Source organism: Phaenicophaeus curvirostris, chromosome 1, assembly GCF_032191515.1.
Source record: "Phaenicophaeus curvirostris isolate KB17595 chromosome 1, BPBGC_Pcur_1.0, whole genome shotgun sequence".
Taxonomy (NCBI): domain Eukaryota; kingdom Metazoa; phylum Chordata; class Aves; order Cuculiformes; family Cuculidae; genus Phaenicophaeus; species Phaenicophaeus curvirostris.
The window spans coordinates 61248716-61274672 of NC_091392.1; the positions used below are offsets into that span (position 1 = coordinate 61248716).

Consider the following 25957-nt stretch of genomic DNA (forward strand, 5'->3'; position numbering starts at 1 on the left):
TAAATATCCTGACATGTAAAGTCAGTTGAGGTCGTCATGCAAGACAAGTTACATCATCAAGACCAACTCAATCTTTATAATAAAGGCAACTTGCATTCAAAAATGAACTTTACCCTTACAATTTTATTCAAAGGGTAAACATGAATTAACCCAGCTTTTTACCTGAATTACAAAAGTAACGATTCAATATGAAAATAAGAAACTGTCTACAAATCTCTGACAGTAATAAATTGCAATATACAATGCATACAGGAGTTATACAGAGCAACAAACTCTTGTACAAAACAAAAATACTTTAATACCTTTAAAATCCAATTTTTAAAATCATCATGAAAAAGATTTGAGTCAGAATTCATACCTCAATTAGTCAAGCTTTCTGGTAGCTACATTACAGCTATTTAATATACAAAGAGATAAATCTCTTCACCAGTCATTAAAACTGCGTCTTCGTTAGAGATGCACAGCTTTTCCACCTTATGTTCCCAGATCCAAAGTTTTCTTCAAATCATGAGAACTGAATTTGTTGAACACCAGAGATCTAGAGAAAGAAAATGCAAGCTTACATTCAAACACACCTTTTCTGAAACCTCACCGCAGCTAAGCAGCCTTAAATAGTCAGCGTTGGAACGTCACGACAGTCACCGAGGGACTAAATAAAATTCATTCTCATCTTTCATTACAGGGCAGTTGAGTTGAATTAGCATCTGAATCTGAGCAGCAGAAGGGAGAGTAGGGGATGGGATACAGTACCTGTTGATATGATGTTGTGTAGACCATAACATTCTGCTGTTGGCCGTCTGTTGTTATTAAGCCTGCTGGCAACTGGTTAGCTGAAAGAAAGAGCATTTTAAGAAAGTCAGATGGGAACTGCACGATACATGGAGCCTTGTTTGATGTGTCTGTCACCATTAAATGATATTTAGTTATGGTCCACTTGGGGGCTATGGAGCAGTTCCGCTCCCGAGGGCTACCATCCCTCAGGGGCTACCATCCCACAATCTGTGCAGTTGTGATTGTTACTGTTAAAAGTAAACAAATTTATTCCCATTAGCACTTAAGAAAAAAAAAAGATTCAAATTAACTCTGCATCAGATAACCTGTAAGCCTTGTTCTTCCCCTGTACCTATCTGAAGCAGAACACACACAGCTGTGTGCTGGCAAATGGAATGGAGCTTGCCATCCTGACGCCTGAAAAAGCAATCTCCAGCATTCAATATCCCGAGAAACCTGGGGAATTCAGTTTGTTTTGTTTAGACATAAGGTTAGCACTTAAACATATATGTGCATGAGGAAGTCAATGTAAATATAGCACCGCTTTATAAAATGGGATCCATCAGGAACTCCATAACATGGAAGTTGCATGGAAGGCAGCAGAGATGAACAGGCAGGCAATGACAAATAAGGCCCTGCTAGCAGCAAAGTTACTGATAGGAAGCCAAAGACCTGACGTTGCACTAGACAACTTCAGCATGCCCTGCGCAGTACACACAAGAGCTCTTCCATGCAGTTGAGAGGGGGCCAACAGAGTAAATAGTACTTCTGAGATTTAGAGAGAGACAACACAAGGTGTGACACTAAAATAAACCTTTACAATAATGTGTACATTGAGCTCTTGTGACATCTAGAGTAGGTACGTTACAACTGCTACTTGGAAGTAAAGCTGCAAAACACTTTTTTTTAAGTTACATTACTGTAGCAGAACATTCTCTGCTAGGAGAGAAACAATGGGACTTTTTTCTTTCTGCAGCATATCGTACTTCATAAACTTATAAACAAGAGGTATAACTCATAAAACTTCTCAAAACAGCACAATCTGAACAGTTTTCATTTGAAAGCTGATGCTTATGGGGCTTTTGTTGCATTTTTAATCATTGCCCCACCACTTTGTAACTTTCAAATACTTTATTTGCAAGTTAAAGATGCATTAAGATCGTATTGAGAAGTGGCTCTGGCAGGTCCATGATTTTGCTGCCCTTCCACATGCATGTTTCACATCCAGCACAGTTTAATGCCAGGCTGCTCACCTGCCCTGGCATTAGGCTAAGACAAAGAGCTAAGTGCTTTGCCACAGTTATTACTGCTAGTCCTGCAGAGAGACCATCATTCCAACTACTGCAACATGTGCTCTGCATCCTGCCAAGACTTAATACTTGCTTCCTGAGCTGCTCTTTTCAAATCACAGCAAATTAAGGCTTATTTTATAGAGCACTTGGGGTTCCCAGGCCTGAGATATTTGAACGTGTGGTTAGGAGATCTTCAACCTTCTGCCTTTTAATAGGGACCATATCAAATTTGGGAAGGGAACAGAGGATCCACAGACGTAAGGGGATTCCTTTTTTTCTGGTTTCCACTTTCTGGTGGGCTTTGTACTCTGGCTAAATGGAGCATGAGAATCCAGAGGAGAAACTTCTTGTGAATTTGCCTCTTTGCTGATACAAAACAAGATACTAGACACAGACAAAAGAAGTTTCCAACTCTCTATTCTCCCTCAACTCTTGAGCTGCAGTTTAAATGCCCAAAGTACAAATCAGAATATATAGAAACCAAAGCTTTTAGAACAATTTCTATATATTGATTTGAGAAGCTTCCAAGATGGACAGAGTACCAATAGCTGCAATCCAGAAATCATTTACAACCTATCGAAGATCAAGTTTAGGGCCTATAGCTGTGCTAGCATCTTATTACTTCTGAACCACCGGAGCTATTACATAGGAGTGAGTATGGATAAGATTTTACTATTTGCATTGCCTAATGACTAATTGCAAAACTAAAATCGCATTTTTTAAAATAAAGTTTTCTGTAAGTTCACTGTAATATTTAGGTTTAGATTCTTAATTTCCAGCCATTTTTATGAGCTTAACTTCCAGGCTAGGAGAGAACGGAAGAGTCTGTACTGACTGACCAAAGTCATCATACTGGAAGCAAAGTGTGTTTCAGACCCTGAATAGGTCATTTGTGTCCTCACGCTGTGAATTTTTGCTGGTTCAGTAGTTTACCAATAATTTTAAACAGAAGACTTATCAGCTACTTGAAAAAATAATCTATCAATAGGTATGACCAAGACTTTACCGCCTAATTTTTCTTGTATCAGCTTCAAGATGACCAGCCCAAAACCTTTAAAAACCAAGATGAAGACTACACAAAAAAATCCAACATCAACAAAACCAATGCAAAGTGCCAACAAGACTCAGGGTTTAATTCACTGCATAAGGATGAAAAACTACAGTGACTGCATATAAGACTCCTTGCCCTATACTTTTTAGTAGCCAGTCTCTGCATTCTTTTGAATTAAAAAAACACTAACTGTTTTAGAATTATATGGAGATGTGTGTTATCCCTGCATTACTTCATTCTGACCATAAATTCCGCTGACTAGGAGGGGTTTATCTGAGCACAGGTTGTCCTCTAGACACCTTAAATGAAATCACAGGTATAACATGTGGCCAGTCCAGTCAAGTAAGAATTCTGATGACTAAAGGAACTGCTGTTTTTAGGAAAGGCATAGTAATAATATAATAAATTAAAACATGTTACTTACTAAATGCTTCCTCTGTGAGCTCCTCACTTAGACCATCTCCAGTTGTAACTGTTCCCCCAATTCCCTTTTCTCCTTTCATTGCCTGGAGAGAAATTAAAAAAAAATAAAGAATTTGTGTTAGAGTATAGTTTGCTTGAGATTGTTTCAAGGTCCCAGAAGCCCTAGCCAAGGTTTGAAACTTGCAGAAGAGTCACTGTGCAGTAGCTGATTTTGAAATCCAAGAACTATAAAACTATTGGATTAGAGAATGTGCATAGTACAAGAATATATGAAGGGTGTTTTTTATCTTAGCTATACTCCTCTGAAAAACTCTGAAACTAGGATTGTGTAGTTGTAAGAAAGTCTTTCAACTTCTGCAGAAAGTTGAAAATTTGAAGTAATCCAGAAGGAGCAGTTAAAAGAATTTACAAGAAACCACAGAAACTCAGAACTACCAAGAACATGCAACATTTGCTCACCAACCCCAAGGTAGTGCCATCATCATACAACTAAGGGCTGACATTTAAAACTAAGATATTGGATTTCTTTTCCCAGATCAAAGATTACAGGCAGAAAGGATATCAGCCAAGGCTCCCAGTCATCTGCATGCAGTTCTAGACATGAAGTTTGATGCTCTATGCCATTACTTAAGGCCATCTAAGAAAACAATCATAGAATCAGAATTCTTTGGGTTGGAAGGGACCTAAAGATCAGTTCCAACCCCCCAGCCATTGGCAGGGACACCTCCCACCAGATCATCCAATCTGGCCTTGAACACTTCCAGGGAGGATGCATCCACAGCTTCCCTAGGCAACCTGTTCCAGTTCCTCATCATGAAGAATTTCTTCCTAATGTCTAATCTAAATCTTCCCCCTTCCAAGTGAAAGCCATTCCCCCTTGTCCTATCACTCCAAGCCCTTGTAAAAAGTCCCTCCCCAGCTTTCCTGTAAGCCCCGCTGCAGATACTGGACTGCTGTTATAAGATCTCCCCCAAGCCATCTCTTCACCAGACTGAACAACCCCAACTCCCTCAGCACAGGTGCTCTAGCCCTCTGCAACTGTTCGTTGTAGACTGAACACTAAGCTAGGAAACAAATATTTCACTCTATATGGTACCCTGAAAACAGAACTAGCTGGAACGGAGGTTCAATACTGATGAGCAAAACCACCCAATTCATTCATCCTATAAAAACCCAATCCCACTGCTCTGATATCACAGCACATGTACCTGCAAAAATGGTCACTTCAGAATGGCAGCAGCATAGACCCACTTCAGGCCTTACCAGAAGTACTGAAACTATTTAGCTACTACTTGCATTTTTTAATTAAAGCATACACAGCACTTAGATGACACATGCAAATACTATGCAGAACTGGAAAAAGATAGCACATATTAGTACTTCAAGATTACACCTCCTGTTACTCAATTTGCACAGAAAATGACCTTCTGGGAAGGGGGAGCGTCAAGTGCTATCAGTGAATTAAATATCACTAGCAAGTCTGACCCCATTAATTAAAAAACCTTAAGTTTACAGAACAAATAAAGTCTGAAGAACATCTTTATCTGCAGCACTGCCAATTTGGACATACCAGCCTCACTCATGCCAGCAAAATCAAGCAGCCATACCAACATAAAGATTCACATTTAAAAAGCCTAAACACAATAATCTGCTTGAAGTTCTTTTCCTAGAAAGTTCTTTTCCAGAGGTCACTGGATAAATATATGTTTCATTTATTTAGTTAAATCTGGTATTCTGAGGTAAAAGAACACCAAAGTAAAGAAGCAGGCAAGCATAATTCTGTTTGTTCTCCAGACAGGAGGCAGGGGAATGGGGGACCATAACAAAAAACCCAAGCAGTAGCAACTTCTTTTTGGAAAAGTTTAAATTGCCAGGAAAAAAAAAAAAAGTCACTTTATGCTAGAGAAGAGCTAAGTTAAACTGCTTGGATCACATGCTTAGCATGTACCAGGTATCAAAAGCTAAAAAAACCGATTAATAAAAAAAACTGAAGCAGGTGAAATGATTCACGTAGAATACTGACATAAAAAAACTCAAGTTTTTCTTTGGCAGACCCGAAGCCCAGACAAACAACAGGCATTAGGCCACTTCTTCAGAGGATGCAGTCTAGTACAGTTTTATTGACTGAACCCAAAGATTGAATTAAGTACTCTTAATAGGCACCTTTAAAGAACAAAGTGACTTACTACCAAGCAATATATTAGAGAATGTATTCAGCTGAAAGCTTTAAGTACTCTGAATTAACGGGTATAATCAAAATGCTTACTTACTCCTTTTCCTCTTGATATCGTCTGGAATGCTTTTAAAAACTACATCAACCCCTGACAATAGTTGTGAGACACTGTGCAAGTTATCCATTATGTAATCACAATGACAGGGAGCCAAGGGTAAACACAACCAGGTTAAATATATGAGGAAATACTGAAGTGTATACTAACCTCTCTGAATTTTTGGAGGTATAACTTCAAAGGTTCCACATAGCTATCGAACCCCAAGGTAGACATGGCAAAGAGAATATCCTCTCCGTTGATGGTCTTTCTTTTCTCTTGGTGACACCTCTCACTTGCTTCTGACGTTATAAAGCTGATGAATTCACTTACACACTCTTGCACACATTCCTTTGCATCCTTAGCAATCTAGTAAGGAAAAGGTATCATAAAATGATTGATCAAGACATAAGAAGATTAAAAAAAACCCGACAAAACATCACTAGATAAAGGAAACATCCAAAAACCTGATGGTAATACTCATTCAGGCAATATCTGTATGTGAGGGAACCCCTGGATGTCATCATTGCTAACACTGCTCCATGTAAGGTTAAAATCATATTGCAGCTGTGCTAAGTGTTACTATTTCAAGCAGCACAGCCAATTGCCAAGATCTTCCAAAGTCATAACTATGTTCTGAACACAGTTTTACATACAGATGCATCTCAGTTTTGCCTACTTTGCTTACCTATGCCTCCTCTTTAAATCCGTCCAATATGATGTCTTAGACCACTTCCTTTAAGTAGGCCCGGCAGCTCCAGCCCCACTGCACAGTACATTCCCACAAGTCTGTTAATGACAAGTGCTTTTTACCCTGACCAGATTCAGGGACTATAATATATGCCTAGCAGCAAGACTCTCTAATGTTTTAATATTCTGCTATGAGTTTTCCCAATGAAAACTCAAATGAAGAAACATATGCCCCTGGCTAGAATGAAATAAGTAAATTTGATTATGGCTTTCGGCTGGACAAAAGTAATTTACCTGACTTAAGACAACAGCAAGAATTACTCGTTATTTGGGAAGCTGACAGTAGCCAACTGAAAGATTACAATAATTAAGATTCTTCAGAAGAGAAGAACCTATTTGTATTAAAAAAAAAAAAATAATGAAACAGTAACCGTATACAGAATCTTCACTAGTTTCTCCGATATTTTCAGACACGTTGGGCGAGATTTTCAAAAGTACACAGACAGCAGCTTCTCCTGCAGTTTTTCATATAAACCTCCCTGATTTCTCAGGATAACTTGACATCCCATATGTTAAAATTCTTGAGAAAAATCTCATCTTGATCACTGAAAATTTATGACAATATGGACTAGGGAAGAGATTTTCACAGCAATGATATAAATGTAGCACCCAGATCTCCAGAAAGCCCTGAACACTTATGAAAGTACAAGCAGATGCAAGTAAATTATGTCTTGCTTCTATTTAGAGTGAGCTCAAAAAAAGAAATCAGCTTTAGCCAGAGGAAATGTTACTGGGGCAGGAACTGTAGTGGAATACAATAGAGAAACAGCAAGTAAGAGGAGCCCTGAAAAGGTTTAAAGATGACCAAGTAGAATCGTCAAACGCTTATACAATCACATTCTGCTCAGCAGAATGGATCAAAACGTCTACACTCAAAAGTAAGAAATAAAATAAGTCTTTCAGTATCTGGCCTTATCTCTTATGTGGTATAAGGCAGACTTCTTAGGTCATTTGGGCAGTTGGACAGGTGAAGATTTGGAAGACTAATCAGGATGAGGAATGGCTTTTTATTTCATCCAAAATGGTTCACTTGCTTATTCAAAATGTTATACATGTCAATAAATGCAGATTAAATTTCATAAGAGAATTGCATTGAAAAGATTCTTACTAATAGAGCATTGTCACCAAATCTGACCTGTTACAGTAACTGCAGAGAAAACATCTCAGAAAAAGCAAGCTCTTGAAAGCCCTATGAACTGTGGATACTCCAGTTACAGTAGTTATTAAAAGCTTTCAGAAGCCTAAGGTTTGTGTTGGGTTTTTTAGTTTTAAAAAAGGCTTTTCTCCAATAAACCAGGATCATTTGGAAAAAGGTATTGTTCTACCAGCTCAAGCCCAGAGGATGGAATAAAACTCATTAACATGACTTCTTTACCAGACAAGAGTTACCTTTCCTGTTTGAGGTATGGCATTTTTCATTATCCTTGCCACATTTGCAATTGGAAGATATATATCTTGTTCTCTAAAACTCTCTTTTGAGCCATTTGTATCTTCATGATCATTCATGCTGTCCTCTGTGTCTAATGAAATAAAGAAAAGTTAACAGAAATCATATTTGACAGACAGCAGGCAAGAATTAAATCAAGTTTAAAATCCTAGTCTGAAGGATGAAGAACTCTTGAAAACCCTGTCTATTAACACTGCGGAAATAATTTAAGAAATAGATGTAACACCAGAGTACCTTTACGAGTGTTCAATATGATATTTATATTGTGAACATAAAGAAACGTATGTTGGCTGCTGGACACCAAGCACTTTTAACATCATGTCAAAATACAAACTGTTTCCTAGGACATCTTTTTTTTTTTGTTATCACCCTGAAGGACTCGGTGTCAACATGGAAAAATCCACCTTCAGACTGCAGAAAAAATGTTTTATGTAGTGAGGCATTATGGATACAAACAATTGCAAATTCTTAGCTTGAGAGAAGATAGCAGAGAACTATACAAGAACTGGAAGGAAATAGAGATTATATACATCCAGAGTGAAATGTAACATCTACTGTAACATTTCTTACCCTCATGAGGCTGTATCACATAATGGCTGCCACCCATGTAATCTCCAGCAATTCCTAACTGAGAAGCATCCGTTGTGGAGCTATCACCATCCATCTATAAATAGAAGAAAGAAACCTTTCAAGTACGTTTGTTATACCATTAAGTGCAGCTACTGCTGAAAAAAAAGCACTGTAACCAACTTATACTCTATATAAATGAGTGTCATAGTTTAAACTATTTTGTCATTTGAGAACAGCATCCTCTCTCTTGCTATTGAGCTTTACTGGCAGTAGAAGTAGTGAAACTTCTGCAAAGCTTCCCCAAAAACTCATCCGGAGGCACAGGCTGCACACAGAAACATTTGGTTCATGCAGCACACAGACAGCAATCTTGTGCTGTGCCCATGAGAGTCTGACCAGGAATCTCGTTCTCGGAGCAACCCTCAAACCTCAACACCAGCCCACTGCTCGCTGAATGCTTTAACTACAATTATGACACAGACTGCATCCTTCACTCACCTCTACCCTTCACCCAAACAGCTTTTGTCAAGACTACCAACAAACTTCTCCTAGCTAGACCTCAGGACCAGCTCTGCATCCTCCTCCTCCCCGAGGCACCAGTCACTCCTAGATGCCTTCCAAGTCATGCTTTCCTTTGCTTCCCCCGGTCCTCTGGGCATCCTTCAGTGCTCCTCTCAAAATATTCTTACATGGTGGCCAACAAGAATTCTTCTCCTTTGGGCTTTAGAGATGTGGTGACAAGGGCAATTTGAATGCCAGGAGAAAGAGATAAGCCAAAAAAGTCACCACTTCCCTTCCTGGCTAGGGACCTTTGTCCCAGGAGGCACTGACCACATTTCAGATGGAGCAGTCTGGGAGAAGCCTGCCCTTCCTGCCTTCCCCCTTCCAACAGGGCAAAACTACTAAGACCACCAGCAGCCATTTGCTGGTAAGTCTTAACGTTTGCCAGAAAACCTGCTTTGTGAATGAGTAAATGGGTCTTACAGTGCTGCTCCAAAGAGAGGCTGTGGTCCAGAAGCTCCTCAGCAGCCTCCTGTCTCACTGCTCAGAGACATGGCATGTACTGCACCTCCTCGTTCTGCAGAGATGAAGAGGTGAAGATGCTTCCTACGCCCCTTGGAAGTTCACACCTCCTCAGTGAGAAATTGCCACAACAGCAACTCAACACATCGTTGCCTTCTGCACCCACCATACACAACACGCATACACAGAGAATATTTGCTTTCTTGCAACAGCAAATACTTCAGCCCATGTAACCTGTTACCATATCACATTTTGCCTTTTTACAGGAATAACAAGTTTCCTTAAGCACTATCACCAGGCGCTCCGTAGAAAGCTCTGATCTATCAAGAATCATGGCAGACAACAGTTTCACTTTCAAAAGCAGCTATTTCAGCAGTGCTAAACCTAAGTTTCAATTTAAGCCCTGAGCTTTTTAAAACTTTTGGACAACCTTGACTTCCTTCCATTTCCGTCTTGAAAATTAGTATATTAAAAATAAACTTTTGCAGGATATTAAGCTCCCATCCTTCCAAAATACCTTTTGTTTTTCCACAGGTAAGGCTGTGTTTTTGAAGTCACATGCTTTAATAAAGCTTATTTTGCAGAGAGTAAACAATGCAAAAATTAGGGAAGGAGAAGGGTTTCCAGCGCATGCAAACTCTTTCAACACTGGCAGACCAATCCAAAGATTTTTGGTTTTACACATTTAGAAGCACAGCACTAGATTTGCCTTTGCCCCAAATTTTCTTTCCTATGTTTAACAAACAGCTTTGTTAGCATTTGCTTATTTACCTGTTTGCTAGAAAATTGGCTCTTCCATTCCCATTCTATACTTCATTCAGTTGCTTCTCTGGATCAGCACTTCCTATCCTCCTCCCTTCCAACCTCAGCTGTTTCCAACCTGAGCAGCCTGCCTTACTGGCAAGCCCCCGCAGGTGACAGAACCCGGCTCAGTTCACTCACTGACCTACACCAGCTGCGCAGGTACCAGAGTGTCTTTGGAAAATAACCTCTGTGCCAAAGGGTTGCATGGTCATTGCTGGTGAGACCATGCAGCTCACTTCTTCCAGAAGCATTAGCCTGAAGAGGGAGAGAGAAGCAATCATATACTGTTTTACACCTACCAAGAAATACGAGCAATTTAACCTCTGTAATCTGTGCTCTGCCTTTGGCTGCAGGGCTGAGGTTTGCTTTCAAACCTTTAGGCAGCATCTGGTGCTACACTTGGCCAAAGATGCACATGTAACCCCAGCACTGCTCACACTCAAGGCAATACTGCAATAGCTGGACAGAACCTTAGGAGCTGTTAAAGAGGAAAAAAATCTCTACCTCTTCTTCATTGTACAGAATATTACATGCACTGCTTCTTTTAAACCACTTTTGGTCCCTTTTGATGTGCTTCTGTAAACGGTCTCACTTCTTAACGCAGCAGCAGCTCTTCCCAACAGAAGGGCAGCATTTTAAGCTTTAGCCTTCCATGTGCCAACTTTCACATAAATTCGCTTAGTTTGCATTTTGCAGACCCTTTGTTGGGAGATTTAACTTTGCTTTTCAATTTTCCAAAGGGTCTGCAGTTTGCTTACTCAGCTTACTGCAATGACAACGCAAGGATATCACAATCCTGCACACCAAGATCACCAAAACCGACATCATCCATCATTAAAAGAGTTGTGTCTCTCTTTTCCTTCTGCAATTTGAAGCAATTAACATCTGCAGCTGGTAAATCCCAAATGCTACCTCCAAAATTAAGTTAGGATTTTCTGGCAGTCTTGTTCTTAGTTTCAGCTCTTTGATCTCTACTAGAATTTATTTCAGACCCAGGGTCTCCACAAACTTTAAGTACTAAGTTTACTCAGCCCCAGCACTATTTTAAATGCCTTGATGTTTCTTCCCTCTCTTTTTTCAGTCTTCTATGAAACATATATTCTAAAAAGTTTCCTTCTTTCAGGATTGCAATGTTCTTTAATATTGCTGCAGTGATGTGGTAACCCACTTGTTTCTGATCACTCGTCCTGCAGGCTACCCCATCTGAATCTTTATTGCCAAGACCCAGCAATATTAGTTAAGAAACCACACTGCTTTCATTAGCCCAGGTTAACTTCAAAAGGCAGTTCCTACTTGAATCTCTTTTAAACCTCTGCTGCATCTTCAGACAGTTTTGGCCATGTGAGACTAGTGTATCCTCTAGGTACTGTCTTTGCTTTCATTCTTATCTGTGTGCACATTTCCGCGTCTACTCACAGTATGTATTATTTCACAATTAATGAGGATTTGAGTGGAAGCTTATCAACATTATGAATCAAAACAGCGATTAGCAAAATTGACAGGAAAAGGCTTGCAAAAGAAAAAGAGCAGATCTGTTTCAGATAAAGAAAACTGACACTGGCAGCTTAGCATCAACTGAAATTACTTCTGTGGGTATTACTTTAAGGAAGATCTTTAGCTGCTGGGACAATCTTGGGACAGGGGATTACACACAACGTAACACTTTTTGCACGATGCTTCACATAACCAGGTCCTAATCCAGGATCACAAGACAATTCAGTCTGGAAGGGGGCTCTGGAGGCCTTTAATCCAACTCCTTCTCAAAGGTCGCTTGGGGCTTTGTCTTGAGCAGCTCTGTCTTGAAGACCTCCACAGATGGAGCCTGCCCAGCTGCTCCAGGAGGCTCTTCCAGTGCTTGGCTGGCCTCGTGCTGAGAAAAGGAGAGGCACCTCTACACACTCCCTGAATCCAAGTAAGTTCGATGGATGCATTTCAGTCAGTTTTAATTTTGTCATTTAATTTAAATCTAGATCTAGGTATCTGAATAGAGCAACTGTAATTAATATATAGTCACTCTACTAGCATTTCTTTGAGCCCACTGGATGATACAACTGCTGAAAAAAGTGGCCAGTGCTATCCTAGTAATTTCATAATACACATATAACGGTATTCATTAAGTTTTTAATTTCAGATATTCAAAACAAGTCAATCACTACATATCTGATCATCAGCTCAGCACAGGGCCTGTAATACACACAAAACAATACAATGCTCAGAAAATGAGAAAACACTGTTCTCAATACACTGTAGCTAATTAATACCCCCTTCAAACAAAGACAGAAAACAAAATAGATTTTCAGTGTCCCTGAAATTATTCTAAAAAGGCAGCAGTCTAATGTAGCACAGAAACAATACCCTGCCTACAGTAACTGCAGCCACTGAGAGACTAAAAGGACAACAGTTCTTGACACTGGCAGGTTTAAGAGGAAGAGCTACTTCTTTGGATGGAAGTAGATGCTTGATTTCACCAACAGCAGAATCCTGGAAAATCCAGTCCTAATAGGTTCCTCTCTTTTTTGATTTTGCTTTAGCCCCTAGAGCTGTTACAACTCCCTTTGAAAAAAAGTACCTATTTGTAGACTATATATTCCATCTGCATAACGATTTCAGCATGCAGACACTGCAATATCAGTGTCTGCTACACCTATGCAGCTACAAAATCAAGAGGGAGGAGGGCTTCATCAGTCTAGTAGCACACATTGTGCACATCTCCAAGAAGCACTTAGCTACATGTTTTACCTTATCCTTAGCCTTGAGCACTAGGAAAACACTGAAGCTCCTCCATGCATACGCATAATGACTGAACAAAGACTACAAGCTAAGCATATTAAAAGTGACATTTCAGTCTTTAAAGTGACCAGGTCACTATCCAATGTTTACCAAGAACCAAGGAGAAAAAACAAGTACAAGACACAACGCAAACATTCAGTGATACATTGTAAAAAGCATGAACACAGAATGCAGCAGCACAAAGACTTCTGGTGGTGGTTTTCTGTTTGTTTTTTCTCTAATGAAAAAGAACATTACTAGGAATATACAAATTAATCAATTTAGGGAAATTAACCTGAGAAATACATTAAAAGAGAAATATTTCAGATCAAGGCATCAAAGAAAACTTGAGTGGTAAGATGCAAGCAAATGAATAGGCAGGTTTACATCTCGCAGAAAATTTTGTGGAGGGTGCTTAAAAAATTATGCTCCCATCAGCTGTCCACAACTGGAACTGTTTCTAGAATACATCTATACTACACTGAATTAATAAAATTGCAGTTATCTCAAATTATATCTTGCATCCTGTTTAATCTTAAGAGCTCTCTTAAGAGAGTAGTATCAGTGGCTCAGCTAAGTGACAACTAAAGAAGAATGCAAGCTTAGACCTGTTAGGACTGAGAAGAGGAAGAATCTAGAACTTAAAATCAGTCTAAAAGCAAAAAAATAGAATCAAAGAAAAAAGATTTTGCTTTCGGAATGGGAAGTTATCTCGCAACGACCTGCAAAACTAGTGCCTTGATGGGAAACGAAAGGCCTCTTGTGACTTAAGTACTTCACATAGGATTTACAGACTCCACATCTGCCAAAACTACTGCCCTTCAAGAGGGACAGCAGAAAATGATATGCAATGAACCGAAGTACTTGGTACACTTCCCACACAGTTGTCCCTGCCACAGACGCAGGATAGAAATGTTAACTAAAGCTGCAGGTAGTAACCAGATCAGTCATCGTACATTAATTTTGCACCACACCTTATCACAAGAGATGTAATGCTGTAAAGCAGTACGTAACAGCATAGACAACAAAGTTTTATTTGAGCTTCCTGCATCTTTACTTGATGTTCCTAAACAGAAATAAAAAAAAAAATTAATTGAAAATACAATTTTAATTTCTTTTTATTTTTCAACAACTTCTGAAGAACCTAATTTCCCACCAAATTCTCACCTGGCAGCAAAGCAGTGTCTTGTCAGCAGGAAACATTAACTGATAAATGCATTCAGGGGACACAGGACATCATTCCAGCAGATCCATAAAAATGTAATGTTAAAACCCCTTAGCACACGCCTGGAACACAAACAGATGCTGCACTGTCTCTCTCCATCTCGAGCGCTTCTAAGCTCCCACATTCTGTTTTCCTCCACAGCAGAACACCACTAGGAGAAACAGGCTGATGTGGAGAGGACCTAAGAGTGTCTCTAAGGCTTGTTACCATCTAGGCTGTACCAGACTCCTTCCCTTGGAACTCTCCCATTTAGACTTTTTACTCTTCCACCTTCCCTCTCTGTGCACCAGTATTGTCAACTTAACAGTTCATCTTACCAGCCCTGACATCACTGGCCACAGGTGCTTTCTACATAGATCCAGCTGTGCTAGAGTACATGGTAGCTTCTTACTAGGCTGGCTAACCATTCACTAGCCTGGTTATCTGCGGTGTACATGGGCGGACTAACAATGCACATATTTTTACATGAGGTAGGAGTGCACCAGTGATACGAAGCAAGCAGGAGAAAATGAGTCTCCATGCCTTCTTTTTTGGCAGTAAAAGAGAAGCTGGAGGGGAAAAAATGAGATGAATGGATGAAGGGATACAGTTTTGTTGTTTTTGCAGAAGCTGGAAGAGAACAGCAGTGATGAACAGACTGCACCAGCACCTCCCTCCTGCAACACCAATTGAAAGCCCCGTGTTACCTCTTCATATTATATTACTGATGCTTTACTTTTTATTTTTTTGTGAAATACTAAGCTTATCTGTTCATTAATGTAGAAACCCATAAATCCTGCCTTTTTATTTTATAACTATGATAACATTTTTAAGTTGATTACTTTCTTCCTTCACTGTGGTAGCACACCAAGTGTGTCAAGAAGTTTATTTCTCTGAGGCAACAGGGCAAGTTATAGTTTCACAAAGGTAGATCAGACCAGGCCATTATTTTCAGTTAAAATTAACAAATTTGCTGATTTATTATACTGATGTTATTCACACGTTAAGTAAGCGTATATAGTCATGTTTTGCACTTTACAAGCAACCTGCCAGTACAACATCAATTTCCAAGTACCTTGTTCCTTTAAAGTACTATTACAAAACTCAGCACTAGAAAGTCAAAGTTTCTCTCTAAGTAAAATTTTAAAGGTGAAGTGACATTAGGGATTTGCATTTGAAAGCACTACAGAAAGAACCTTGCAAGATGTTCTGAAATGTTGACAAAGCAAGTTATCCGACTTCAAAAGTTTCATAGTATTTAGCATTTCATATCTTCACAGTACCTTGAACAATCTTTCTCCCTCGATTTCTGTACACTGCCTTCCCTTGTGTAATTATTACCACAAACAAGAGGTTATCTATTAAACTTTTAACTGCTGTAATTGTCAAATATTAAAGCCTAGGGATTAATATCCATTATTTCCAACTTCTTTCAAATACAACTTCATAGCTGTAAATGCTAGTAGCCAAGACCACATATAATCAGTCACTTAATGCAGAGCATAAGCAACTTTCACAGACTTCATAAATAATGTTTCAGATTAAACCATCCTGTGTCTCCCAGAGAATTACAAATGGATCCTCTCTTAATGTTATAACTGTCATGCCATAAGCAAAGACAAAAAAAAAAGGAATCGCTAAGCTTACTGTTTAGGAACACTATGCTAATGATTATGCATAACAACTTAACTATTCCTGCAAGCCAATTAAAACCAGACTGTGAATAATTCCCAAAGTAGCTCCTTCCATTTTGCTTTTTGCTGCTATTTTGCCTGAGTTTCTTTTGAGAAACCTACAATATTTTTTTTATTAACAATAACTTCCATCTACCAGCAAGACACTTACACGTAAGAGAGCCCATTCAGGAATGAAATCCAGGTTTCCACATCCTTCACTGCCTAGAAGTGTTTGAGTCACTATTATATATTATTTTGCCCTCCCAAAAGCAATTAAGCAACTAGGTGGTTTTCACATGACAGTTCTTTGTAGAACAAAATCTTTTTGGTTAAGCCTTGAAGAAGTTGGTAAAGCTAGGGATTGACTGATTTTCTATCACTGACATACTACAGCAGGACCTAGGAAGGTTTCTTTAACCAGTGTATCTTATGCCTGCAGAAACATTACTGGTACACATCTTTTGTTTTTAATTTTTCAATTTGTCTGTGAATAACCTACACAACACTCTTCAGGACCACCAACTATGTAACTGATGGACAGAACCACGCAGAAGTATGCCTGAGAACAGCTGCCAAACATACAAAAGTTGTGTAGAGTGGAGAATGGCAAAGCTCCATCTCTCTCCTACCTGTCATGTGTTACAGGACAAGCCGTCAACGGTGCTTGGCCGTGCCAGCCGATTGATCTCACTCTCTCATTTCACGTCCTTCAACTGTGCAACAGCTGCCAGTGCAGGGGCATGGGGGGCAAACCTCAAATAGCCTCAAAGTCTTCCTTGCACTTAGCTCGCCTGTGTTCCAAGACACCTCATCTATTGTGACTCTTTTTTTTTTCCCAATCAAATAAGGCAACACATTCCCAGTTATACAGCAACTTTATTGTAAATCACCTTGGCTTCAACTTCCATGCTGGATCAGGTGGACTCCCATAAACGTGAGCAGGAAAGGTTGCACACCTGTACCTGCCCGCTGGCTGGGAGCTTTTAGCCAAAATCCTCCTGTAGATTTGGGACAACAACTCCTACAGACCACTGCCTTGTATTCCTCCCCCAGAAAGCCCCATGCCCCAACTCAGGTACCCACACCGTAACATGGAAACTCTCATAGAATCGTTCCGTTGGAAAAGACCTTTGAAATCAAGTCCAACCATACCTATCCAATACTAAACCCTAACCCTGAGCACCTCCTCTGCCCAACTTTTAAACAGCTCTAGGGAAGGTGACTCAACCACTCCCTTAGGCAGCTTTTTCCAGTACTTGATAACCCTTTCAGTGAAGAAATTTTTCCTAATGTCTAATCTGAACCTCCCCTGGTGAAACCTGAGGCCATTCCTTCTTGTCCTATCGCCTGTCATTTGGGAGAAGAGACCAACACCCACCTCGCCACAATCTCCTCTGAGGTAGCTGTAGACGGCAATAAGTAAGATCTCCCCTCAGCTTCCTTTTCCATAGACTAAACAACTCCAGTTCCCTCACCTGCTCCTCATAAGACTTGTTCTCCAGCCCCTTGACGAGCTTCACTGCCCTTCTCTGCATGCGCTCCAACACCACAACGTCCTTCAAGTTGAGGGGCCCAAAACTGAACACTGCATTTGAGGTGTGTTCTATACTCCTTATCCCAACAAAACACCCCCAAGCCTTCCACGAAATTTCGATCACAGTAGAAACACGGGTGGCGGGGGTCAACTTGGGGCTGGGGCCTCTCGTTCCCGCAGCGAGGGGAGGGGGCTCTGCATGCTGCGGTGCTGCACGGGCCGAGATAAAAGGGAGCAGAGCCCCCCCCCCTCACGGCGAAAGGTGCAGCCGCTACAAAGCCGCATCCCCCCTGTCACTTGCAGAATCATAGAATGGTTTGGGTTGGTAAGGACCCTAAAGATCATCCAGTTCCAACCCCCCTGCCATGGGCAGGGACGCCTCCCACCAGACCAGGCTGCTCAAAGCTCCATCGAACCTGGCCTTAAACACTTAAAGGGATGGGGCAGCCACAGCTTCCCTGGGCAACCTGTGCCAGTGCCTCAGCACCCTCAGAGTGAATGATTTCGTCCTAATAACTACTCTAAATCTTCCCCTTTCCAATCTAATGCCATTCCACCTCATCCTATTGCTCCAAGCCTTTGTAAACAGTCCCTCTCGAGCTTCTCTGTAGCCCCTTCAGGTACGGGAAGGTCACTGTAAGGTCTCCTCAGAGCCTTCTCTTTTCCAGTCCGAACAACCCCAACTCTCTCAGCCTGTCCTAACAGCAGAGCTGGTCCTGCCCTGCGACCGGGTCATCTCCATGGCCTCCCTCCTCCGGCCCTATACCAGCGGCTCCATATCCCTACGCTGGGGACTCCAGAACTGGCCACAGCACACAGCTAGAAGGCCACCCTATCCACACCCCCCACTCCCCACGCTTTCCTTCCCCATATCCCCAGGGAAGCGCTGCCTCCGGCCCCGGACCCTTCCCAGCCCTGCACCCCACGGGGTCACCGGGGGCAGCGGCGCCTCCAGCCCCGGCCTAGGCCGCAAAATGGAGCCGGGGCCGGGCACCTCCTCGCACGGCGGAGCAGGGGGGCGGTGGGGGGGAAGATCACCAGGCGCCCCGCCACCCCTGATAAGAAACAAACCCACCCACCCCCCTCCCGGCACGGATCGAGGCCCCCGCTCCCTCAGAGCGAGGCGCGCGGCTTCCCGCGGGCTCACAACGCGGCGCGCGCACCACCCCACCCCAATCCAAATCCCCCGCATAGAACGAGGCGCGAGGACGCCCCCCCCCCGCACGGAGCGAGGCGCGATGCCCCCGCTCCCCCCAGCTCGGCCCGCACGGAGCGAGGCGCGGCCGCCCCGGAGTCCCCAGCCCCGGCCGCACAAAGCGAGGCGCGGGCCGGGCGCTCGCCCCCCACACCTCCCCCCCCGCCCTCCCTCCCCGGCCTCAGCTCCGGCTCCGGCTCCCCCGGCCGCACAAAGCGAGGCGCGGGCCCGGGCGCCGCCGCCGCCCCCCACTTCCTGGTCCCCTCAGCGGCGTCGCGGCGGCAGCGCCGGGGCCCGTGGAGGGAGACGGACATTTCATTCGAGCCTGCAGTAGAACCGGTTACCAATCATTGGCCGGAGCCAGGCACAAACCTCCAGTGCGGCCCTGGTTGGCTCCCTCCGCAAATCGGCTGTTTGGTTGGACAGAAAATGGCTGCGAAGGAACCAGTCCCAGCGCGGAGCCCCGCTTCCCGCAGCCCGGCCGCCCTCCCTCCGCGCCGCCTACCCCGCCGCGCGCCGCGGCTCTTCCGCCCAGCGCGCGCACCCCCCTCCCCCCCGCCACCGCCGCCGCGCGCCGCCCGCCGCCCCGAGGAGCCCCCGGGGGGAGGAGGGCGGGAAGGGAGAGGGCGGGGGGTGTTATCCCGGGATGAAGGGCGATGGTGCGGGGATGTTCGAGGCGTGGGGTCGGGGAGAGGGCGCGGAGGTTCCCGAAGGGAAGCCTGGGAGGTGGGGGATGCGGGTAAGGTGGCTTTCCCGGCAGTGTACGGTGTCTGGTTCTGGGATCCCCAACGTAGGGACGGCGTGGAGCTGTTGGGACGGGTCAGAGGAGGGCCGCGAAGGTGATCGGAGACCTCATCTGGGGTACTGTGTCCAGGTCTGGAATCCTCAGCATAAGAAGGATACGGAGCTGTTGGGACGGGTCCAGAGGAGGGCTACGAGGATGATCCGAGGGCTGGAGCACCTCCCACACGAGGACAGGCTGAGAGAGTTGGGGTTGTTCAGCCTGGAGAAGAGAAGGCTCCAAGGAGACCTTATAGCGACCTCCCAATCCTTGAAGAGGGCCTACGAAAAGCTGGGAAGGGACTTCTTACAAAGGCTTGTAGTCATAGGACTAGGGGCAATGGCTATAAATTGGAAGGAGGAAGATTTAGATCATAGACTCATAGAATAACCAGGTTGGAAGAGACCCACCGCATCATCGAGTCCAACCGTTCCTATCAAACACTAAACCATGCCCCTCAGCACCTCGTCCACCTGTGCCTTAAACACCTCCAGGGAAGGTGACTCAACCACCTCCCTGGGCAGCCTGTGCCAGTGCCCAATGACCCTTTCTGTGAAAGATCAGACATCAGGAAGAAATTCTTCATGCTGAGGGCAGCGAGGCACTGGCGCAGGCTGCACCAGGGAAGCTGTGGATGCCCCATCCCTGAAGGTGTTCATGGTCAGATTTGGATAAGGCCTTGAGTATCTGATCTAGTGCAAAGTGTCCCTGCCCATGGCAGCGGGGCTGGAACTGGATGATCTTTAGGGTCCCTTCCAACCCAAACCATTCTATGATTCTATGCCCCTGTCCTCTGCCCAGATCAGTTTAGCGGCAGGGGTCTACTGTCAGTAGGACAGATGCTGTTTTTGTAGAGGGTCAAGAGGTTTCTCAGCTGTCTGACACCTGCATCTGGGTTCATTGTTTGAAAGTAAAACATATTACATCTATGGTGACTTTGCCTTCCTAGGTCTTACATAGACTGAGAAGGAATCATAGAATGTCTTGAGTTGGAAGGGACTCACAGGGATCATTGAGTCCAAGTCCTGTCCCTGCACAGGATGAATAAACTTCATGAAGTTCAACAGATCCTGCACCTGAGTCAGGGCAATCCCAAGCACAAATACACGCTGGGCAGGGAATGGATTGAGAGTGGTCTGAAGAGAAGGACTTGGGCGTGCTGGTGGCTGAGAAGCTCAATGTGGGCTGGCAATATCTGTGTGCAGCCCAGGAAGGCAACTGTATCCTGGGCTGCATCAAGAGAAGTGTTACCAGCAGGTCAAGGGAGGTGATTGTGCCTCTCTGCTCCTGTGAGATCTTGCCTGGAGTATTGCATTCAGCTCTGGAGCACTCAGACACAGGAGGGAGATGCATCTGTTAGAATGAGTCCAGAGGAGGACCAGAAAGATGACCACAGGGCTTGAGCACCTCCCCTATGAGGACAGGCTGAGAGAGTTGGGCTTGTTTAGCCTAGAAAAGTCTCCAGGGAGACATTATAGCAGCCTTCCAGTAATTAAAGGGGGCCTACAGGAAAGCTAGGGGGGAGCTCTTTATCAGGGATAGGATGAGGGGTAACGGTTTTAAACCTAAAGAGGGGAGATTTAGATTAGATATTAGGAAGAAATGTGTTACTGTGAGGGTGGTGAGACACTGGAACAGGTTGCCTGGAGAAGTTGTGGAAGCCCCGTCCCTGGAGGTGTTAAAGGCCAGGCTGGATAAGGCTTTGAGCAACCTGATTGAGTGGAAGGTGTCCTTGGCCTTGGCAGGAGGGTTGCAACTGGCTGATCTTTAAGGTCCCTTCCAACCCAAATAATTGTGTCATTTGATGAGGATAGCCCCTGGGACCTAGGCTCCGCCAGCCATTTGGTGGAACAAAAGCTGGGGTGAGAGGCTCTGCAGTCCTGTGTTGCCTCTTTCTGCTACAGAAATAAAATCTCACTGCAAACCTGAAAGGATCGTTTCCTGCTGGTGATACAGGGCCTGCAGAACACATTTTCCTTCCTCTTCTAGGTTTTGTTCAGAAGAAATACAGGCTGCTGGGTGAATAGTGATAGTTGGACTGACTTCTCCACTGAGATTTATAAACCTCTTTTACAAAGCATTTATATGAAACACTTCATAATACACCATTCCTACCATTCACTAGAATCTGAGAGATGTTTTTTTCTTTTAGGTGAAGGCAGACAAAGACATTCCACGCACCAGCCAGCAACACACATGTATGTTCAGTCTCCACAATGGAGGTAACAAGAAGAATTTTGTTTTATGCAGTTCTTTATAACCTATAGCCATTTGTAATTACATGAGAATCTTAATTATTTTATCTGAACTGGTATGAAGTTCATGTTTCACAATGGCCTCTGCCAGCATTCTTCTCTTGGTTAATACTTGATAAATACAGTACATTCATCTCCTAGCTTTCTTCTGGCATTTGGATTTAAACAAAGCAAAACTCAACCTTACATATTTCCACTTGGTTTCACTTAACAGCTTTAGTTTTCATGTGTTTCAATATATCATAAAGATTCAGATTCACTCAAAATGTCCATATAGTTGGACTGTTTTGAGTTTAAACGAAAACACCAAATGAGACAAATATTGTATGGTCTCAGGTTTTTACTGCAAATGCTATATGCAGCTTAGTTCTGCCTTGTGGGTACTGTGAGCAGTAATTAGTTAATTTTTTGAAAATATCTGGAAGATGTAAAGTAATGCAAGAACACCCACCAAGATTAGGACCTTTGGGAATGCATTTTCCCCTTGATCTGCTTTATAGCTTGTCTTCACTACATATAATACTGTGACAACACCCTATTTATCTTGCTGTAGAGTTTTAAGATCCTTGGATGGATTCTCTCATCTCAGCCCAGAATTTCACAAGTGAGTAGAAAGATGAATGCTGACCATTGTGCAGGTTCCTCAGGGAAAAGAGCAGCAGGCAATGTCCTTTTTTGGAGAAGCTGGTTTTGAATCTTTCCTTGAAAGCATAGGCCTCAAATCTTTCTGCTGCATAGTTTTCAAATGTAAAACAAAAATATTGTTTCTCCTGTGGTGTTTTTGCTGGCATTTATCAGTGTTGTACTGATGGGAAAACTACTTACCCAGTTACTTTACTCGATGCTTTTCTTGAGGATAGCATAGTGTAAACAAGTGTTCACTGTTATGGGTAACCCAACATCATTCAGTGGTTAAACTTGTCAGCTGACTGAAGCCAGGGAATCCAAGTCAGCATTCCCACTTACATACATTTGTGTTCCTTCATTAGTAACAATTTCTGTCACATGCAATTATGCAGTCTTGAATTGGTTTATTATATTATCCATATGCTAAGGACATTCTCAAGGTCCATATATTTGCAACACCATGTATTCTAGTCATAGTGTATATCCTGGAAACGTGTATTTCGACGTGTCTGATATGCACGTCTGCTCTGTACAATATCAGGAGTGTATTGTGAGAACCTTGATAAATCATCTTGAATGATGTTTGTTGCTGTGTTAGCTATCTGCTTATCAATTACAGTCTCAAATTCCCTATCATGTCATTTAGATTTTATAATCTCCAGGTTCACTTAGAATTTCTCTAGTCTGCAGTGTGTTCCTCATAGTCTGTACCTCATCTACCTCTCCATTTAGAACAGCTCAAATTCTGTCTATACAAAAAGAAGGGAAGAGTGGTCAAGAGCAGGTGGCATTAAGTGTAGTAAGATGGCAAAGAGTTTCCTGAGGTTGTGATCTATCTGGTGAGGTTGTCATTTTGCATCTGAAATTTTCAATAAATATATCTTCCGTTCTGCTTAGTAGCTGTTAGCTAAGAAAGCTGTCAAAGGCAAGTGAGTATGCTTCTTGAAACCAGAACAAATATATATGCTGATTGATGAGAAGCTCAACATGAGCCGGCAGTGTGTGCTCGCAGCCCAGAAGGCCAACCATATCCTGGGCTGCATCAGAAGAAGCGTTGCCAGCAGGTCAAGGGAGGTGATTCTGCCCCTCTGTTCCTCTCTTGTGAGACCTCATTGGGAGTATTGTGTCTAGTTCTGGAATCCTCAATGTAAGAAGGATATGGAACTGTCAGAACTGGTCCAGAGGAGGGCTACAAGGATGATCCGAGGGCTGGAGCACCTCCCATATGAGGACAAGCTAAGAGAGTTGGGGTTTTTCAGCCTGGAGAAGAGAAGGCTCCAAGGAGACCTTACAGTGACCTTCCAGTGCCTGAAGGGGCTACAAGAAAGCTGGGGAGAGACTGTTCACAAAGGCTTGCAGTGATAGGACTAGGGGCAATGGGTATAAATTGGAGAGGGGCACATTTAGACTAGACATAAGGAGGAATTTCTTCACCATGAGGGTGGTTAGGCAGTGGCACAGGTTGCACAGGGAAGCTGTAGCTCCCCCATCCCTGGAAGTGATCAAGGCCGCGTTGGATGGGGCCTTGGGCAGCCTGATCTAGTGGGAGGTGTCCCTGCCCATGGCAGGGGAGTTGGAACTGGATGATCTTTAAGTTCCCTTCTAACCCAAACTATTCTATGATTCTATGATTCTGTGATTCTATGATTCTCTATCAGCCTGCTTGGAAATGTGCCTTACTTGTGGTCTGGACCCTGCCATTTGATAAGTTACATGTTTGAAATAAGAAATTACTTTTTTTTCTGTATAAATATCACTGTATAGTATTGCTGGGGACATGTCTAACATTCTTCAGAGTTTTCATTGCTGTGAATTTCCGAGTGAATCAGGCAGGGAATAGGTCTGTCGTCACACTACAAACTCTGTGGTGCTTCAGGATTTTATTTTCATTCTTAATAGTCATCTTTCTGATACTTATCTCTTATCTCTTTTCTTTTTCTTTTTTAGATTGGAGCATTCTTATTAAAACATATTTGGAATATGCTGCAGAGTCAGGCGATGCTATGTGAAAAATGACTGAATGCAGAAATCCAGAAGAAATTATGTACAGGTGATTAACCAAGTTACCATAGGATGAGATCAGTTGGAATTAATTGAAATTCAGAACTTTCTTCATCTTTCCAAGGATCAATCGCTCTTGCTTGTGTTGTAAAATGCTTTAGCTACCCAAGTGTACTTTGCTTTTGGATAGTACTGCCCCTTTAACAGTATAAATTTCTGCCACACTTGGAAGGAAGGAGGTGCTCAGGTGGCCTTCATGCTGTGTGGTCCCCCAGATCTGAAATGGAATCATGTACAAGGTCTATACGGTGACATTACACCTGAGAGGCAGAGCATTGATATCCACACCATGAGGACCAATGGATGTGTTTATTCACAGCAGACTTTGGTATCCAGCCAAAGAGGGGCCTAGAGCATGATTCTGAAATTCGTACAACTCATTTGGGAAGTATGGACCAAAGAGCAAGGTGCAGGCAGGCCTGCTGCATGCTTCTTGTATGACCTTGAGCAAACTACTTTAAATCCAGGCCATTACGTGAGATGCATGAGAGGTGCATAAATACCTTCGAGGTTCTGAATTTTAATCATACTGTGCTTCAATTCCCTATCTGCTGAACCAGTAGCAATCTTACTTTCCTACTTTGAGCTAAACTGTGAATGGCTTAGATACTAGGAGAACAGGAGAGTTAAGAGTAACACAGCTAACAAGTGACAGATGAACATGTTTCCTGAAGCCTTCTTGAGACCGAGCTCCTGTGTGCAATCTCTAATAAGAGGTGAACTAATCTTTGAGCCTTTTCCTCACTGCTGCACAACTGCCATTCTATCACAAAAATGTAGTTTGAGACATATTCCAGTAAGTAAATTTGATTAAAATCAGCTAATGTTTCAAACGTTATTGGGGGAGCTAAGACAGATAGGCAGTGCATAGATCCCTAAGTCTTGTTCCTTTAAAGAAAAATCAATTTATTGTTTTCGCCAGTGTAATAGGTAGCCAAGCAAGCAGATTCAAAGATACTGCTTGGAGTTTAGATGTGCTAGTTAATCACAGCCAGGTGGGGTTAAGTGTGGCTAGCAGCAATTCCTTTGAAATGTACCTGCAGCAGAACTGACTTGTAATCAGATAATTTATATGTTAAAACATGTCTAAGACGTCAAATATAAACATTCCACAAGAGCAACAAAGAACTTCACAGTGCACGTGCAAGATGATGGTCCAGACAGAACCACTTGAAGGATTAGTACAGATCTTGGCAGTAGCCTCTATCTTGTCCATGAATAACACAGCAACAGCTGGAGGTGAAACTGTGACAATATCTTCTCTGCTTTGTTTTCAACAAAGCAATGCCACCGTTTTGAGATGCAGTCTGACAGGAGGCTTGCTTTACATTTGTGCCTTTATAGACTCCTGGATAAAAACATTTTTATTGGTTTGGGCACTTTTTGAAATACAGACGAAAAAAAAAATCAATGCTCATTTTAAATAGAAAAGGATGAAATCACTTAGCTTTTTCAAA

At 42.7% G+C, this 25957-nt stretch overlaps 1 protein-coding gene across 2 annotated transcripts; it reads right to left on the reverse strand.

The window, feature by feature from the left end:
* Positions 1-315: 315 nt before the first annotated feature.
* NFYB (nuclear transcription factor Y subunit beta) lies at positions 316-19289 on the reverse strand. 2 transcript variants are annotated; one of them, XM_069859828.1, is made up of 8 exons: positions 19149-19277; positions 14335-14454; positions 8572-8665; positions 7944-8074; positions 5976-6173; positions 3539-3620; positions 751-830; positions 316-538 (listed from the first exon to the last, which is right to left on the reverse strand). In XM_069859828.1, the coding sequence occupies exons 2-8, from the start codon at positions 14368-14370 to the stop codon at positions 506-508; spliced, it is 654 nt and encodes a 217-aa protein (XP_069715929.1). In that variant the 5' UTR covers positions 14371-14454; positions 19149-19277; the 3' UTR covers positions 316-505. The 2 variants fall into 2 exon arrangements, with proteins under 2 accessions (XP_069715929.1, XP_069715938.1); XM_069859837.1 differs by lacking the exon at positions 14335-14454 and having other exon boundaries at positions 19149-19289.
* Positions 19290-25957: the final 6668 nt, after the last annotated feature.